At 39.4% G+C, this 16,334-nt stretch overlaps 1 protein-coding gene across 3 annotated transcripts; it reads right to left on the bottom strand.

Moving 5' to 3' along the window:
- Positions 1-10,296: 10,296 nt before the first annotated feature.
- Positions 10,297-13,622, bottom strand: SdhD (succinate dehydrogenase, subunit D). Of its 3 annotated transcripts, none has more exons than XM_022813832.2 (4): positions 13,492-13,622; positions 12,955-13,167; positions 11,947-12,116; positions 10,297-10,603 (listed from the first exon to the last, which is right to left on the bottom strand). In XM_022813832.2, the coding sequence occupies exons 2-4, from the start codon at positions 13,142-13,144 to the stop codon at positions 10,490-10,492; spliced, it is 474 nt and encodes a 157-aa protein (XP_022669567.1). In that variant the 5' UTR covers positions 13,145-13,167; positions 13,492-13,622; the 3' UTR covers positions 10,297-10,489. The 3 variants fall into 3 exon arrangements, with proteins under 3 accessions (XP_022669567.1, XP_022669568.1, XP_086830050.1); XM_022813833.2 differs by having other exon boundaries at positions 11,947-12,101; XM_086973924.1 differs by lacking the exon at positions 13,492-13,622 and adding an exon at positions 13,330-13,461.
- Between the last annotated feature and the right edge of the window lie 2,712 nt (positions 13,623-16,334).

Raw genomic sequence — 16,334 nt, 5'->3', positions numbered from 1 at the left:
TTACGGCGTCCGGATCTATCACTGTAAAAATCCGCACTTCCATAGCGCTAGCACTGCAGTTACTCCTATCAACTCCATTTTTGATTCTCCAGCTCGTATTAACCTCTTCCTAAGAGGCGCTTGGGCAGTGTTTCTCTCGCTGTTCCTAGCGTCGGTTTTAGCTGTTGGTTTTTAAATTTTTTTGGAAAATTTGAATAATTCAGTTTACCTACGACCGGACATCATTAGGGCGCGATCATCGGCCTTTATCATGTGGACCAAGTATGGATTTCAACCCCGAGGGTTAACTTGTTTCCACTACCCAGTAATTGCCTATTCCTACCGCCCTAGATCATCATTTATTAGTATAACAAAACGATACAAGGGAGTGGCAAAACCCATCGGATCAGTGTGCCGAAATCTCCTAACTGATCTAACTGTCTTTCCAAACGAGCTAGTTTCCTGGCGAAGTTGCGTCCCTTGCATTTTCTGTAAAGCCGAGGTACTAGCTATGTCTTAAGCCGGCCCATTTCTAAAAAGCTTGTTGGCCTTCCCTTTCCTATCCGAACTTTACCTCTAATAATTTCTACCGTAAGTGTTTTATATATTTCCCATTATCTTTTATCATCTTTTTTTTCGTCGCTGTTATGAACTGCAAAAGACCCCTTGAGCCCTTTCTGATTGCCCTTCTGACCTTCAATACGAAGAACTACTAGCAGTGTTTAACGCCAAGCAGTACGCTAACGTGTGCATGGGGCCGTCATCTTCGCGTACAGGAGCACACACAGAAGTCAGGAGACGTGCCGTATTTGGTGCGGATGAATTGGAATGTTTCCGTCATAAGCTAGTTTTTATATTAAGCGGCCAAAGATTGAATCATGTGGAACTTCTACTCTTATTTGACAGACGCGGCCTAGACTGTGCGGTTCTTGAGATAGTCTGAAATCATCTGCAGAACATATGGTGAGCTGTCACCCGCGTTAAGTGTCCGCAGTACTATATCCTAGAGAAGACTGTTGAAGACGCTTCTCACATCAAGTAGTATAACTAGGAATATATTTCTAAAGCCGTTCATTTCCTTTAGTCGTTTTTGTTTTCTCTTTATTAACCGCTGTTAAGAACGGTTGGCTGTTTCAAAACCTGTATAAATTGTCGAAAAGATGAATTATCAAAACCTGTATGAAAAGTACGGCATTGTTTTCCACACACTCATAGAGACTTTGTTTTATACTTTTTGCGGACTTTTCTAGCAAGCAAAGGTACCGATACGAGGTTGTTACAAAGACTAAATTGCTTTTTTTTCATTCCTGTGGTAGCTTGCCTTTCTTTACGACTTTTGCGGGAAACTCGGCAATTAACGGTACAAACTCTTTGAAAAGGAGCGTTGTAGCATAAATCTAAATCTATCTAGAACAGGAGCCTACCATTTTGATTCTCCCTGCTGGGAATAAAGGCCCAGTCGCAGCTCTCCTTTCTTTTGTACCTAAAATGCTGTTTTGCTTTTTACCATGTAGTACGGCCAACTCCAAAGGAGTCACCGTCTGTTTCAGCAAGAAGCTTATCACATTGCCGTTTTTGCTTTTGGACATTTCTCTTTTCAGGAAAGTTTTTTTAATTCCACTTAAATGTTTTCTGGTGAAACCTGGGTCCCTTAGATCTTTGTTGTGTAAGGTCATGGCAAGTTCTTAGGCGTTCTTTTGGAGCGAGGTCTGCCCTCCCGTTTCACTAACTCGTAAAGTTGACAGGCACTCTTCTCTCTGGACGTATTTGTCTTGGCTCACAAGTTTACTCCAGCATTTTTTTGCAAGGCTGACCCATTTAAGGCAAAATTTTTATCCATAATTTCACTTTTTATTGTTGTTTAACTTCTTTGCTTTCTTGGTATTTCCTCTTACGGGGCAGGAACGTTGCGGTCTGAAGCAGGATCTCTTTTGAATAAATACCACATTCAATATAATTGTGATAACTGGCCTTTTCTTCCTCTTCTAGCATTTATTGCTCAATTCTTGGAACAACCGCGGGCCACAGATCGTAAAATCGACGTGTGAGACTTCTTGCTTGTTGTGGAACGTTGGTCTTTATCCGTTATTAATCATAATCGGATCGTGTTCGTCCATTCAATCCTCGAGAAGCGATCTTTGACCTTGTTGGCGTGGTAGCTCCAAAGCTTTGTTAAGGTCTCCCAAAAATACCACGAGAAAAATCTCGCATCTTTAGCGGAGTTTGATAAATCTTTTAGAAACTGTTGGAGCTCCTTCATTGTGCTGTTTGAACTTCTATAACTATATGAAAGCTCCTCTCGGTGTTTGCCCTTGAGTTCTCAAAACGTCAATAATGCAAGTGTTTTTAATAGTGTTCTTCCTCGTAAATGCTAGTTTCGTAAATGTTCTTTTAATCTAGACTATGCTAGATTTGTTTAATAATAGTTCGTCTGTTTCTCTAATGCTATTTATGATTTCTGTAAGGTCGTAAAGATATCTACAGTTAGCGTTACTGTTAGCATCAGAAATGTTAGGTTGTTTTTCTTTAATTTGATTGCCAGGGAGCACGCCTGCTTTCTCGCTACGGCTTTTTTTGTCTTTAATATTCACTTCGTTTTAGTAGCCGTCATTTACATAGACCGTGTCATGCAGTGAGGGGTGTTGCGCATCTATGGCACTCGATGTTGCTACTGCTGTTTTGGTCCCGTTGTTTTGCTTGCGAGGCATGCTTTACAGGCCAGATACGCTTTTGAACTATCTGTGTGTGATGGTGTCTCACAGTTAGAGTATTTGGGAATCTCGTTGCACCCCCTCGAAACATGTTCGAGTGTGTCGGGTCTGTAACACCTTTTTCCCTTAGTTACATCCTTTGTACATTCCCATGCTTTGCGTCTAATCGTTTAGCAGCTAAAGCAGCAAGGAACAGACATCCATTTGGCAATTGGGCGTGAGACCCAATTAATGAACAAATGGCCAACTGCTATAAATCACTCTATTGTCTTGTCGTCTGAAGAATCATATTGCCACGGTAAATCAACTAGTTGACTTTCTCATAAATTCGTCTACGATAAATTTGCTCTTCGTGTCCGGGATCCGGTTTATAACTCTACACACGGTTTTCCTAGCGATATTTGACTTAGATTCCCAATTATCTGTTTGCTATGCGTCTCAATTTGTACGCTTGTTTCCTCTCAGTGAAACCTCCAAAGAGGCGGCAGTACCTCCTGAGGCCCTTTCTGTATAAGTCCACGTCGCCATTTTTTGACTGTGGAACTTGGATGAGAGTTACATTGTGCTGTTTTGAATCAATCTCTTACCTCAGTATGTCTGCGTAAGTGCGCCTCTTCCTTTTTTTTTTTGTAATCTAAGACAGAGTTTCTTTTGATTGCGACGCTGTCGCTGCATAGTGCCATCTTCCCGTTACGTTTGTAATCAGAACAATAAAGGCTCCGGACAATAAAGGAATTTTCCTAAAGGATGAATGCAAGGATTTTTCTAATGCCGCTGTCGTCACCATCATTTGTCCTCTGAAAGGGTATTTTTTTTTCATGGTGTTCGGGGTAACTTTTCTGGCCACTAAGAGACCTAGTGTGGGTTCCTTCCTGTTCTTCTATTTCTTTTATGGTTTTTAACTGTAATTTTGCCCACTGTTTCTGACGCTTCACCGGCGGGAACGTAGAGTTCGGTATACATGTATATACAAGCTATTAGTACTTTTAGAGCGCTGTCTTTTACTATGCTAGACTTAAAGTGGGAGGTCTTCGCAAGTACCTCTTCAAATCATTCCATATTTAATAGTCATACTAGGTCTTTTTCTAAGCTGCATCTGCTAATTAGCTTTTCGATTGTTTTTGCTTTTGCCTTCTCTATAACGCTCTCCGGTTCTGTCTGGACACCAAAGTCATTGCAATCTGCTTTAGATTTGTTCGCTGCATTCTATGTATTTCTATTAATATGTAAAAGTTTGCAGTCCTTTACCAACGGACGAATAAATTTCGCGCATTACTTGATCGATTTGTGCACATCGAAATATGAGAATCATTATTGTTTACATCGGTAGTAAACATATTCAGTCTACACAGTTTCTCCAAAAAGCTTCCTGTTTTCATATCTTTTCCAGTTTGGTTATGGTTATGTTCTACATCACTGTCGTACGCGAGTACATCCTTGTTAAGGCGCATCAGCATGTTCTGTCGTATTCTTCCTCGTAAGTGGCCCCGTGCATGAAGTTGTGACCGAATGGTTATTACCTGGCGTCAGACACGATTTTTCCCTCGCCCCCGGCCTAATTTTTTCTAATCGTCTTTAATATTTTTTATTCTTCAGCTTGAGGGCGAATGCAAGAGCCTAAAGCTGTCTTTCCTGCCACGTATGAAATCTAAACCAAGAGTGCCTGTGTGGTGATACCCAGTATGTGGTGTATCAGTGCCAGTACGGCGTGTCGAACTTTCGTCTTTTCTAGCACAGTGCCTTTTCAGACCATTTCTAATCATGATCTAGGTGCGCACATTTATTCAGCAGCACCTGTTAAAGGCTGGTATTTGGTCTGAAGAGCTTTGCCGCCTACCACCGCAGTGTACTTTACCAGTGGTTTGCTGTATTTCAAAGTACTTATAGGGAAAATAGGTTTGCATTTTTGTCTCGCCACTCTAAGAGCTCCTGCCAAGGGTTACCGTTCCACACGATAATAAAAGCAAAACTGGTTAGCCCGCGCTCAGCATTCACTATTCGATATGTACTCTTATAGTACATAAAGAATTGACTGTTCTTTTGTTTACTAAAATTGGAAAAAGCAAAGCAAATGGTAATCTTATTAATTGCCCGGAACTGGCGGTTATTGAGCCCGTTACGTTTTTAGGCATCCAATATCTGATGTATCATTTGGCATACAGACCGATCCGATTCGTTTTATCTGATTTGCTAAAATATTCTCGTCTCCTTTAGTGAAAGATACGGGTTTCCCGTAGCAAAAGTCATTGTCAAGGTCGTAGCGCCTGTTACAAGCTGCTACTCACTTATCAAGCGTTACGGGTAAATAGACCACTTCCCTGTTAGCTAGAGAACTGTTCAAAGGAAGTTAAGTAAAACAGGGGTTTCATTTAAAAAAAACTTGTTAATTTACCCAATAAAATTTTTAGCCACAAACATTGTAATTATTACACGTTTAAGCATGTATGCGGGGACACCGAAATCGGCGAGGGTGCTTAAGAGTAAATTCTTTTAAATGGAGTCGAAGACTGTTCTAAAGTGGATTGCGGAGCTACACTTGTCGCTCGCTTGACGTTGGCAAATAGGATCTTGCATGCCGTGTCGGTCGAATGACTCCTTTTGAATTGACGCTACTCCTTGAGTATCGTACTCACATTCGCCACAAACGCACTTAATCTTCTTGCCGGTAGATATGAAACCTACAGCAAACACTTCTTAGCGATCCCGTACTATGATGATCACTGATTGGATCACTTTTGCCTTTAGAAATAACAATTAGTATTTTATCCTTCCCTTGAGAAAGAAGCAGTCCGGAACGAAGACATTAGTAGATGAAAGCAGTCGAGCATGGCGTCAGCTCTAGATCAGTTTTATATATAAATTCTGTGTAGTTCAGCTGCCATCTTTGTGCGTAAGCTTTAGCGCCTAAGTCATTTCCAGAACGAAGAACTCTTGACCTAGCGGTTCACGTTTGTCCGTTGTCTGTTCGTCTTACCTTGTGCTAAACAGCGTCTCTCCTCTCGCACGGTGGCGGTAGATGAAAGCATCGCGACAAAATAGTCGATCAGCTATGATGAGTTGATGGAACACTTGCACGGACCAAGCCATTTTTATTACTGTCGCTCAGCCTCTCTTTACTGTTTCCAGCAGGTCACTATGAACATTACAAACAAAAATTTCCGCTACAGGTCACACTGTTGCCCACATTCTAAAAAATCCTTGGCAAGCAAGGTAGCAATTGTAGTTAAGGCGATATTTTCTACAGCGGGCTGAACAAACTGAAAATTGTAGAATATCGACATAAGTGACAGGCATAGACCTCAACATTAGCAAAGTTTAGCATTTGGAAAACCCCGTGAGCCCGCTTCAGAAACTTCTTCGTGCGTTACCTAGCGATACAGGTTTATTTCTCCTGGCAAGGAGAGTGTAAAAGTCAATCCGATGGGGATGTGTGTCTAAGTTGTCCTCTTCCACAAAGAGAGTGATTCCCTTCAACGTATTTAGTTCAAGAATATCTTAAACAAAGTTTCCTGCAAGACCAACAAAAGTTAGTGCTGTGCTTAGGTTGACTATCTAGCAAAAAGCTCACGTACGGCTTAAAATAACCCGGGTCAGACGCGTATTGGGGTCTTTTGATTCGATGGTGGAAGTTCTTGGAGTAGAGTCAATGACAGATTGTAGACCACTGAGAAGTTTCTTTGTGAGGGTAAAGTGCTTCTTCTTGGGTGCACTTCTCATCATTTAATCGCACTCACGGCATTATAAGCCGTATCCTAGGGCCATAGAAGGCAATAACGTTGTTCTCCATATGACGCGAAGTAAAGTACCTGACTCCATGATTGTAAAACATAAACTGCGCCACTGAGACACCCAGGGCTTATTTCTTTCTATGCAAGGCAGTGGACGGAATTAAATCTCAGTAAGTTGAATAGAGCGGTTGCCGATGTCTCCGTGAGCAATATGATATCGATTGATTCCTAGACTTTCTCTGCAAACAACGCCAATTTAAAGGAGCCCTTACAGTTCTACTTAATGATCTGTAGCGTTTTCTGCAACTCTGGTGTCGACTACTTTCAGTAATTTTAATATGTGTGATTGAAAAAAGCACAATATTGAAGGGCTCACTCTCTTTAGTTACCTGTCTGGCAAGTATAGTAGTGGCCTTATAGCTTATCCTGACGAGTGTGACAGATATGAAGTGCTGTTTGGATTCTGTCCTTTCGTTTTCGTAGCAAACGGTTCAACTGCTTCTATGTACTGGTACTTCTCGAACTCAATGCATTCGTTCTGTAGGACAACAACTTGCTATTTGAAATTTTGAAGGGCTTTCTTGCGTCGACCATCTCACAATTTCAATCTTTGGGATTACAATTAATGTTTTTCAGAGCATGAAATCCCTCAAAGCTGCTCTGAGGGATCCGTCGATAGCGTCGTTCACAACCAACACCGTTTTTGTCGACGAAATCGCTCTACGGGTAATAACATAAATTCGCTTTTCGACGGCTTACTGTCCCTACATTTTATAGTTAACCTGTTTATAACGGGCCAACTACGCAAACCGCAGTCATTTCCTCGTTGGCTTCGATTGCGGGTCTGTCCCGACAGCTGTTCGGCATGCAGAGTAGAATGCTTTGTTGCATTCATTACATCGCTTGCGACCATGCAACCTTTCATCGTATCGCACGCATAGAAAATGGGATCCTTTTGAACTGTGGAGCCTGACGTCGGAGACTCGTTTGCGCTCACTTAGGCCATGGGGAGTCAAAAGTCACTGCCGTGTTTTTCGCCGCAGTTGTTTTGTTATTGCTCCATTACAAAGATCGGGCTGCGTATTCTAACAGAGTTGACAAATAGACCAACAGAAAGTGAGTACAACTCAGAGGTGATGTTTAAAAAGTTGTGCGTAAATCAGCCGCCGATTATTACTCGCACTTTTAAAAACAGGCATAATTAAAATATTTGCACTGAAAAAGTCCGGGCATTCTAGTGACATTAAATTTTGCGGGAATTACATCGACAAAGACAATAGAAATTTGGATAATTGAAGCATGTGCAGCTGGCATAGAACCTTTACATACTTTTTTAACACAGTATTTATGAAAATGTACTTCAAAATCTATAGCATTGTAGGAACTGCAAGTGCTGAAGAGAACAGCAGACTGATGATTGATGAAAGTAGACAAAACGTCTCCTGATTTGAAAGTATATTTGTTGCTTAAGCATTGTTATAGTTGGTGACACCAAAGTCGCCCTTGAAACTTTATATGCAGTCTATTTTTCGAGCGGCGATGCAGGCCTTGCTAAATCAATTCTGGGAGGCTCGCGAACCTTAAAATTTACTCTAGAGATGTACCTTCACGCATTAATCTCTGGGGACACTAGATAGCCGATAGAATTATTTGATATGTATCTCAATAGCGTCAAAACGCGATTTACATCATGGCAATGAAAATAGGATAAATAAAGTAATAAGCGTGAAGGAAGGCTATGAGGAAAGGTCAAGTTTTCAGAAAAACACGCATAAATAGGAATCGAAGCTTGTCCTGGTTTTAGAAGCTGGAGATAAGTAGTCGCGAACATGCATAGTCCACGGTGTGTCACTGGAAGCACGTTGAGTCATATCAAGGTGGCAGAGATCATTTCTGAGAAATCCGACGAAATGTGAGTGTGTAATTTATGCTCTCAAAAGTTAAGACTTCGAAAACAAAGAGGTAAATGGGTACACGGTGAACCTGATTTCCTCACTTGTTTAATATATTACATCTGTTGCAATACAACTATGAATAGTTTGAATTTATATATTGACACAGATTCCATAAAACTTACAGGCATATAAATATGACTAATGGCAAATATAATCGTGATGTTAAACACCGATGAGGTGACATATTTAATCAATGCGATGTGTACTCCCAGTTTTTAATCTGCAGCCCATGCGGGTTAAAAACTGGGAGATGCATTTTTTTCCTTAAACTAAGTTGGACGAGAAAAGCAGGGACCCTCGAGTTTGGCGGCTGCAAACCGAAAGTTTGCTCGAGGAATTAGGAGGAACGTATGCCAAACAACAGTGGCGGAAGGGCTAAGTTTTGCAGGAAATCGGGAATTATCAGGACTGCACTGGTTTAATACAAACCGAATAAAGATTCAACCCCGTGAAGACTCAGGGAAAAATATCACTCATGCAGGCCTAGCAAGCAGAGCTTGGCGAGGTGGGGCTAAACTAAAATGCAGAAATCGCATAGAGAACTAATCTATTTCCTCCAACACTATGTGCTAGTTTTTTGACCTAAGTGAAATATAGAACGATTATACCACCTCAGAACATGATGCCCGCAAATACGATTCCCGGTTGTTGCATCGAGGCCAATCAGGATTCCAGCCCGGCATTGCATCACGACCATCCGACTGCAGTGTTTTTTTTACTCTCAGTTAGAAAGTTTGAATTGAAACCATTTTAGGAAATACGACAACTTCACACCAACTAATATTTTCTTGTGATCACCAACTGGGAACTCTATCGCGCTGAAATCACAGTGCCAACCGGCTGCCATCTCAGGCACAAGACGTTCAACCGTTTACAATATCAGTTCCTCACGGAATGTCTAAAGTACGTCGTTAACCGTCCGTTTATCTGACATATCATGAGATACTGGTCAGGGCCGTCGCTAACGAGCCTCTCCAGAATCAAGGAAGTGATGCATTATGGTAGCAGTACGTAACGTCAAAGTACGGTCGTTGCAAACGAGAGCACCGAACTAGCGATCATCAAACCGGGACTCCACGTCACTGAAGGTTCAAACAATGAGTATAATCGTCCTTATACAATATGTGCATATATACATATCAGGTTGTAACATTAGTACTTTCAGCTCGTTTTTATATTCCTCCATTGTTGGTTTACTTGTTTCCAAGGAAAATGAGGACTTTGGATGGCAAGTATTAATTCATCCAGAAGATAAAGATAATAATTCGCCAAGACCAGATATCTTGAACGTGTCTGAAGCAATATTTAACGGTACCAAACGTAAAACTCGAAACATTTGTTTAGGCATCTGGGATGTACGCAGTTTTATCAGAAAGTAGGACCTTGGGTTTGTCATACACTGGGCAAAGGGCACGCCATACGCACTGTAAAGCACACAGGTTTCCTATTGATCCTCAACACCCAGTCCGGCACAAGGCAACACGGAGCTACAATTACAGGTCATCGGTAAAGTGAAGAAGTATCCTCACATCGATATAAAGCGAAGAAGGGGATGAGTAGCTCTGGAAAATATGCCAAAGCCATAGTCAAATCGGATGAGATATGACTCAGTTGCATCGACTGAAAGAGACTATCCGATAGAAAAGGTAAAGTTCTGGTTCTTCGAAACAGTGCCAAATCGCACATGGCAATAAATCTAAAAACCATTCTGCAAAAACTTGCGTTCTTTTGCGTTCAAAGTATTTTTCAAAACTCGCTCCGATAACTTATCACCTTTACCGATCATTGGCATCTGCTTCCAGTGCTCCCATTTGATGATATGTTATACGTGAGAGATTGCCCCAACAAATACGCTGTATTACCATTCTGGTAAAATAAGCCATTTGGACTCGCAAATATATAGATAAATCAAATACACAATAGTTTTGACGTTCACGTGTTATATTCTATCTGTAACGATTATGTAATATATAGGTCGTGTTTAATTATAGCAACTACAACTCTCGACTATTGTATTAACTCTGTCGGCACATATCCAATAATATCCTTTTCGTCGTTGGTGTAGCTGGCCTGGGCTCATGAAAGGCGTATGACGTAATTAAGTACCGCATCGTCTTTATAAGCTCCAAAGCATACGAATCGCGTGAGCGAGTCCTACATCGGTGAAGTTGAAATACATAAGACCACCAAGGGTGGCAAATGACAGCGCGTAGACAGTGCCAATAGCCACCTTAATTACAATATACAAATCAAGAAAAAAAACAAAAATATTTTAGTATAAATAAAACAAATATAGACGATTATACCCGCACAAAGAAAAATATGGTTAAAAATGTTAGGCTTATACAACCGAATATCACTCTGTTAAATTGAACACGAGTTAATTTTTTTAGTAGGACAGGTAAAGTTCGTATAGATTCTCAAATTACTTACTACTTTTATTGTATTAGTAAGAGACGGCTGTCTTTGTATAAAAATATTAAGTCCTGACTCATGATAACAACTCACTAACTACTAATACGAAAATAATTATACCTTAATTAGTTATTATAAAACTATGGTAGTTACTGAGCGTGCTTATTTTTGCACTAATAATAAATAAGCATCGGAACCAAACGAGCGTCACCTTTTCTCAAATTTACCTGCATCTTTAAAGGATTTAATATTTACAGATAATCAAAAACAGCCATACTCAGTGACGTATCTGCACAAAGGTGGCATACCTAACTTGCCAGCACTATCTGGTATCATGCGCAATTCAGATTGACAAAGTGATTTTTATTTCGTAGACAAAGATAATTCTCATGGGACCAAGTTAGTCGAGATTATTGGAGCTGTTCTTTGTCCGGACGTGGACTTTGTGGAGATTTGTCTGGACCAGAAAACACGTTGATAAACTACGGGGGTTTTAGAATATAGTAGAAACCACTAGAGTTAATCTCTGAACCGCATAAATCAGTTCTAATCTACCTCGTTTTAAAGCTATAACGCTATACGATATTCCTTACTTAATACTACGATATTCGCTAAGGAAGAACAATCAAAATTCGTATTCATTATTCAGACTAATCCAAATCGTCGGAGTATTTCCGACAATATATGATGCATTTGAATAATTCATTCAAATACAAAAAAAATCCACGTCACGTGCATGGGATATGTTTTTTTTGTACAGGATTCGCTAGGAAAATTCATAGTTCATTGACAGACCTATCGTATCTTTATAATTATTTGACTGCTTTCACTGTACTATTTTAGTATTGTAACTCTACAGTTCTACTTATAGCAAACAAATCAGAAGCTCTACATTTAGAAACTACATGCGTTCCGGCACGTGTCTACTCATTCTGTTATCTCACCAGTAAACCGGCAATTGGTCTCGATTTGTGTAGGAAAGTTTATAACATCTAAATTTTAGTACAACAACATATTTTGCGTACCATTGTATATATATTATCAAACGACTGAACTAACTAAATCGAACCATATAATGAATATAATATGGATTATCACATTATGACACATGGACTTGAACCTGAACTCCACAAATTAATTTACAGTAGGGTTTCTCACCTTCGACAAGAACTCGCCTACAACTCGAGGCCTAGCGTAGTCAACGGCTACTGCCTCTATTCCCCAATGAATATGAGCAGTAAGGGAAAGCGCTAAAATGAACTCTGTAGCCGGGTTCGGCATCATGAGGGCAATAGGAACGATCCCTACGAGACCTAGATGAATAATATCTAAATATTAGAAACAGTTAAATTTTACTTAAATTTTTAGTAAAAAAAAATATATTCGACCATAGGATCGTAAAGTTATAGCCAACGCATTGTTTAGATTTATATTACTACTTTTACTAATAAGCTAATATTGTTTAAAAAAGTCGGGCTATAAAACATGTAGCATACACTGGGCTACGAAGTGCGCAACGGTGTGCTACAATTGAAGCAATATTGCCTGAGGCCTGACAATATACTCAGATATACATGTAGTTTTCTAAATTTCCACTACCGATGAAACTATCGGTTTGGTTCTATATCAGATGGCTAAATTGTTTGAACAGAGCTTGACACACACCAAGAAAGCCCTTTTGTAGGCTAAGTTAAATTGCTAAAGGAATTCTAAAAACGGTGGCAATAATTTGGCCTGCCAAATGTGACGGGACTGAGCTTCTGAAAAAAATGCTAGTATAAAAAGCATGTCTGAATTCTATCTGTAGAATCACATTTCAAGTCAAAAATAAAAGCATGTGTCCTGCATTAAAAATAAACATTACATGCTTTATTTTTAATTACTATGTACATATTGTTCACAAAGATGCTCTAGAATAGAAAGTGGATGTAGGCTCTGAGAGCAGTTATTGTAAATCTACAAGACCACCGAGTATTCAAACGTTAATCCTGTCGTATCAGCGCCACAATATACGCAAACAGATATATTTAAAAATGACGCACATATGAAGAAGAAAAATTCCGTTACAATTCGGATGCCAGTCTACGAACTTCTCCATTTTTTACAATCATCCTCCTCAAAAGACATTTTAGGGATTAAAGTACTTCCGTGCGTATAAATACTGACCAGCGGAAACGGCCCTTTCCATAGTCCACAGTGGTGTGAAATTTCCTGAGCTGGAGCTACGCTTGGAGATCATCATCGAAGATGCAGAAGTCGTAACGGTAGTGGACGTTACGGCACGACTTCTAAAAAGTGCTTGGCGAAGGATCGCCCGGCTGACAGGCATTGTTCTCTGAACAATGAGAAGGCTCATACTTGCTAACGAGCTGCAAAATTCTAATATTTTACAACAGTTGGTGAGCAAAATTGGTTCATAAATTTACCTCAGCAAAACATTGTCGTCCCAAAGCTTATATTTTGAGAACTATATTTAAACACTACTTTATTTTTCGCGCCCTAAGCTGCTTCCAGGCGTATAGCGAATTAATTGTTAGTTACCTTATCACCTTGCAAAAACACTAATACAAATTATTTCACTTTACTGCATAACATTACACATTAGCTATTTTCCAACATTTCTGTTTGAATATATGATCCAGCAGTTAACAGGTAATTCGCTTGCGTGAGGTGACGAAGATCGTTATATTTATAAAATCCTACCTGTACGTCCTGCAATGCTCGGTAGAAGCAGCAAGCCTTTTGTTTAAACGCAGAGCTTTGTTGACGGTGACCCCATATATGCGGCACACCTTCTTTGGTCAGCTGGTGTATGGGATTGCAGCGGAGCGGTGCTGTAAACGATAATAGCGCGAATATTATAGTCTGTCTAAACAGTAAGGCAATTGGCGATAAAGGTTACTTTAATCTATACATAGCGTGATTGGGAATTCATGGAATGTTTTAAGAGGGCTATAGAGTTCACAATTGGTACAAGCAATATTATTTACATTAATATCTTTGTCATAAAGGCTTAATATTAGAATGTTTAAAGATTATATATTCTTTTGATACAGGTTTTCGATATGTGCTACTATTATTGTTATTATTATTTATTAACCAGCCATGTTAGGTATATTTATTAACCATCCATGTTAGGTTAAAAGCAATTTGTGCTTATCTAAAACGAATGTGAAAACGCTGTTTGAGTAATTATTATTTCAGTTTTATATATAGACAATTTATTATCTGTATATTACTCGTTATTCATTAATACACGATAATGCCGAAAAAGAGTTCATCTCGAGTGTGTAATATGTCACCCGAAGTAGATTTAGATTTACGCGACAATGATTTGCAAATGTTACTTGACATGTAAATAATAGGCTACTTTACAATGGATTTTGAAGCTCAATTTAACTTTCCAAAGATATTATTTGGGTCAGTTTCATTTACGTAAACGAAGGTGTTGTCTACTCTTACCGTTCATCCTCTATTGTAGAAAAATTCTCAAGCTGTAGCGGATACCTTGCAATGTTTCGAAAAATAACTTTCGCATACTTTAGGCAAGAACTCCATAAATTAGAACTTCAATTATAGGTGTTCCGCGAGGCCATTTATGTTTGTCCGGCCGCAGACCGCTACATCATTGAAATTACCGCATTTTCTTTATTCATGCGTTTATTTAACCATTCGCTCATAGATGTTGACTAGGAGTAGGCATATACGCAAGAACGTGGTTTTCCAGAAATCTCTTGACCGTACTTTATATTGATGACCACATTTGACGGCTTACCTTAGAGAACATCCTCCAGTAACCAAAAAACACCAACACAGTATACAATATTGACTGCTTCTAATAGGATGTTTTTCGACGAGCTGTTTCCCGTCACAATGACGTGCCCCTTACTGTTGGATAAATTTTTCTTACAGACATACTTGTTGTCAGCTCGTATGTTTCAACTGTGCTTCCTATCTGTTGTCTGCCTTAATTAGATTATAGAATAATGGAAACGTCGCACTGTCGCCTATAAATTTTTTATGCTTCATCGTTATATACATTGATTGCAATATCAGGGTAATATTATTCGTATTTATCATAAATAACTCTGGTTGGAGTTGGAAAACAACATTCGTACGAAGCCAAGAACCGCGCTCAGTAGATTCTAAATCATGCTTTTCACTAGTAGTAGTACCGCAAATGTGTACAGCGACTGCAACAGGACATAGCCGCAAAGGTTATTTTGCACGTGCCACTCCGATAAAGAAAGCTTGTTGGTTTTGATGCCACTGGACCAGTTTGGTGCAGCTTTTTTATTTCGGGTTCTGCTAGCAAGGTTAGTTCCGATCCGCCATGTGAAGTGCAGCACAAGTTATTCGAGATTTGTTCAGAAACTTAGCACAGCCTAGCTTGGACATGAGCTGGTATCTCCTTGCTGATCGTCAACTGATTGACAGTAGTTTCGGACATATTAGCTACAAAATGTACCTCTGCAGCTCAATTTCTATTTACCTCTTCCTTTAACGCAAACCTTTTTGTTCTTTAGCCAATTTTCTCAGAATGATTCCTTCTGCCATGACCAGCTCATTAACCATGCAGTTAACCAACAGCCTCTCCTACAGATCTTATGTTTCAATGCGGCACACATTTATCATGTTGTACGTCTAGCTTAATTTTTACCATCTTGAGTAAACAGACATTTTAGTTTACTTACCGAACATTAATGCCGAACATATTTAAAATTGCCTCTGCATCTAACAGAACTGCTGTTTAGAGCATCGTCGAGATGCACCTTTTTCTTCTTTTTTTTTTTTAAACAAAATATTGTGACCAATTTGGGATTCCCAAAAGCACATCTGGTCACCCTAAACCGGTAAGTCCAAGCAAATTCTCTATATCGTCTCTGAGAAACTAAAAATTGCGTTACCGGTGCGTGACTTAGGGTAGCTACGCTGGCAAACGTTTAAACGCTCATACGAAAACGATAAAGAGTTTTACTTGAAAGAGATTTTAACAAGCCCACATTTACTAGTATACAACTCTGGGTCAACCTTTGACGATGATAATAATCAGCAAACAAAACTTTTTTTAAGAAGTCTGTGGAGCTTTGATATCACCTTTGCCAATAAAGATCGATATATACGAGTAGTATAGCTATTTTATTAATATAGATCATGTGATTGTGTGATAACCACTACTCCGATAGAAAAACTGAAGGTGAGTCGAGAAGAGTTTGCTTCCATTTACACCCGTTTAAATTGGATGAAGATTAGTGGTGCAATAGTTTTTAGTACCCAGACTTACGATCTACCAATCAACGGTCCTATTCACTGAATGCAAACCGTGTATTTATTATGTCTGCTTTTTAACATTAAAATAAAATTGCTACAAATATTTTATTATGATTTACGATCTAAGATCAGCCACGTAATGATACAACCCCTGGTTCATTGAGTGGCAGTCACACGTCAATTTGGGTAACATAGCAAAATGGAAACGGGCTTTTAACATGTATTTTATACAAACCGAAATACGAGAAGTAGGTGGCCCTCGAATGCTGTCATAA

The sequence above is a fragment of the Varroa destructor genome, unplaced genomic scaffold (assembly GCF_002443255.2).
Source record: "Varroa destructor unplaced genomic scaffold, Vdes_3.0 BEIS01000007.1, whole genome shotgun sequence".
Classification (NCBI taxonomy): Eukaryota; Metazoa; Arthropoda; class Arachnida; order Mesostigmata; family Varroidae; genus Varroa; species Varroa destructor.
This window is presented reverse-complemented; position numbering and strand designations above follow the sequence as displayed.

What these genes read in the sequence shown, in the direction of transcription:
- SdhD (XM_022813832.2), bottom strand. Translation starts at nt 13,144, where the DNA reads ATGAGCCTTCTCATTGTTCAGAGAACAATGCCTGTCAGCCGGGCGATC. An exon ending in GGAAAGGGCCGTTTCCGCTG is followed by an intron (nt 12,117 to 12,954) that starts GTCAGTATTTAT and finishes TCTAATATTTAG; the next exon opens with ATATTATTCATCTAGGTCTC. An exon ending in TAGGCGAGTTCTTGTCGAAG is followed by an intron (nt 10,604 to 11,946) that starts GTGAGAAACCCT and finishes ATTGTAATTAAG; the next exon opens with GTGGCTATTGGCACTGTCTA.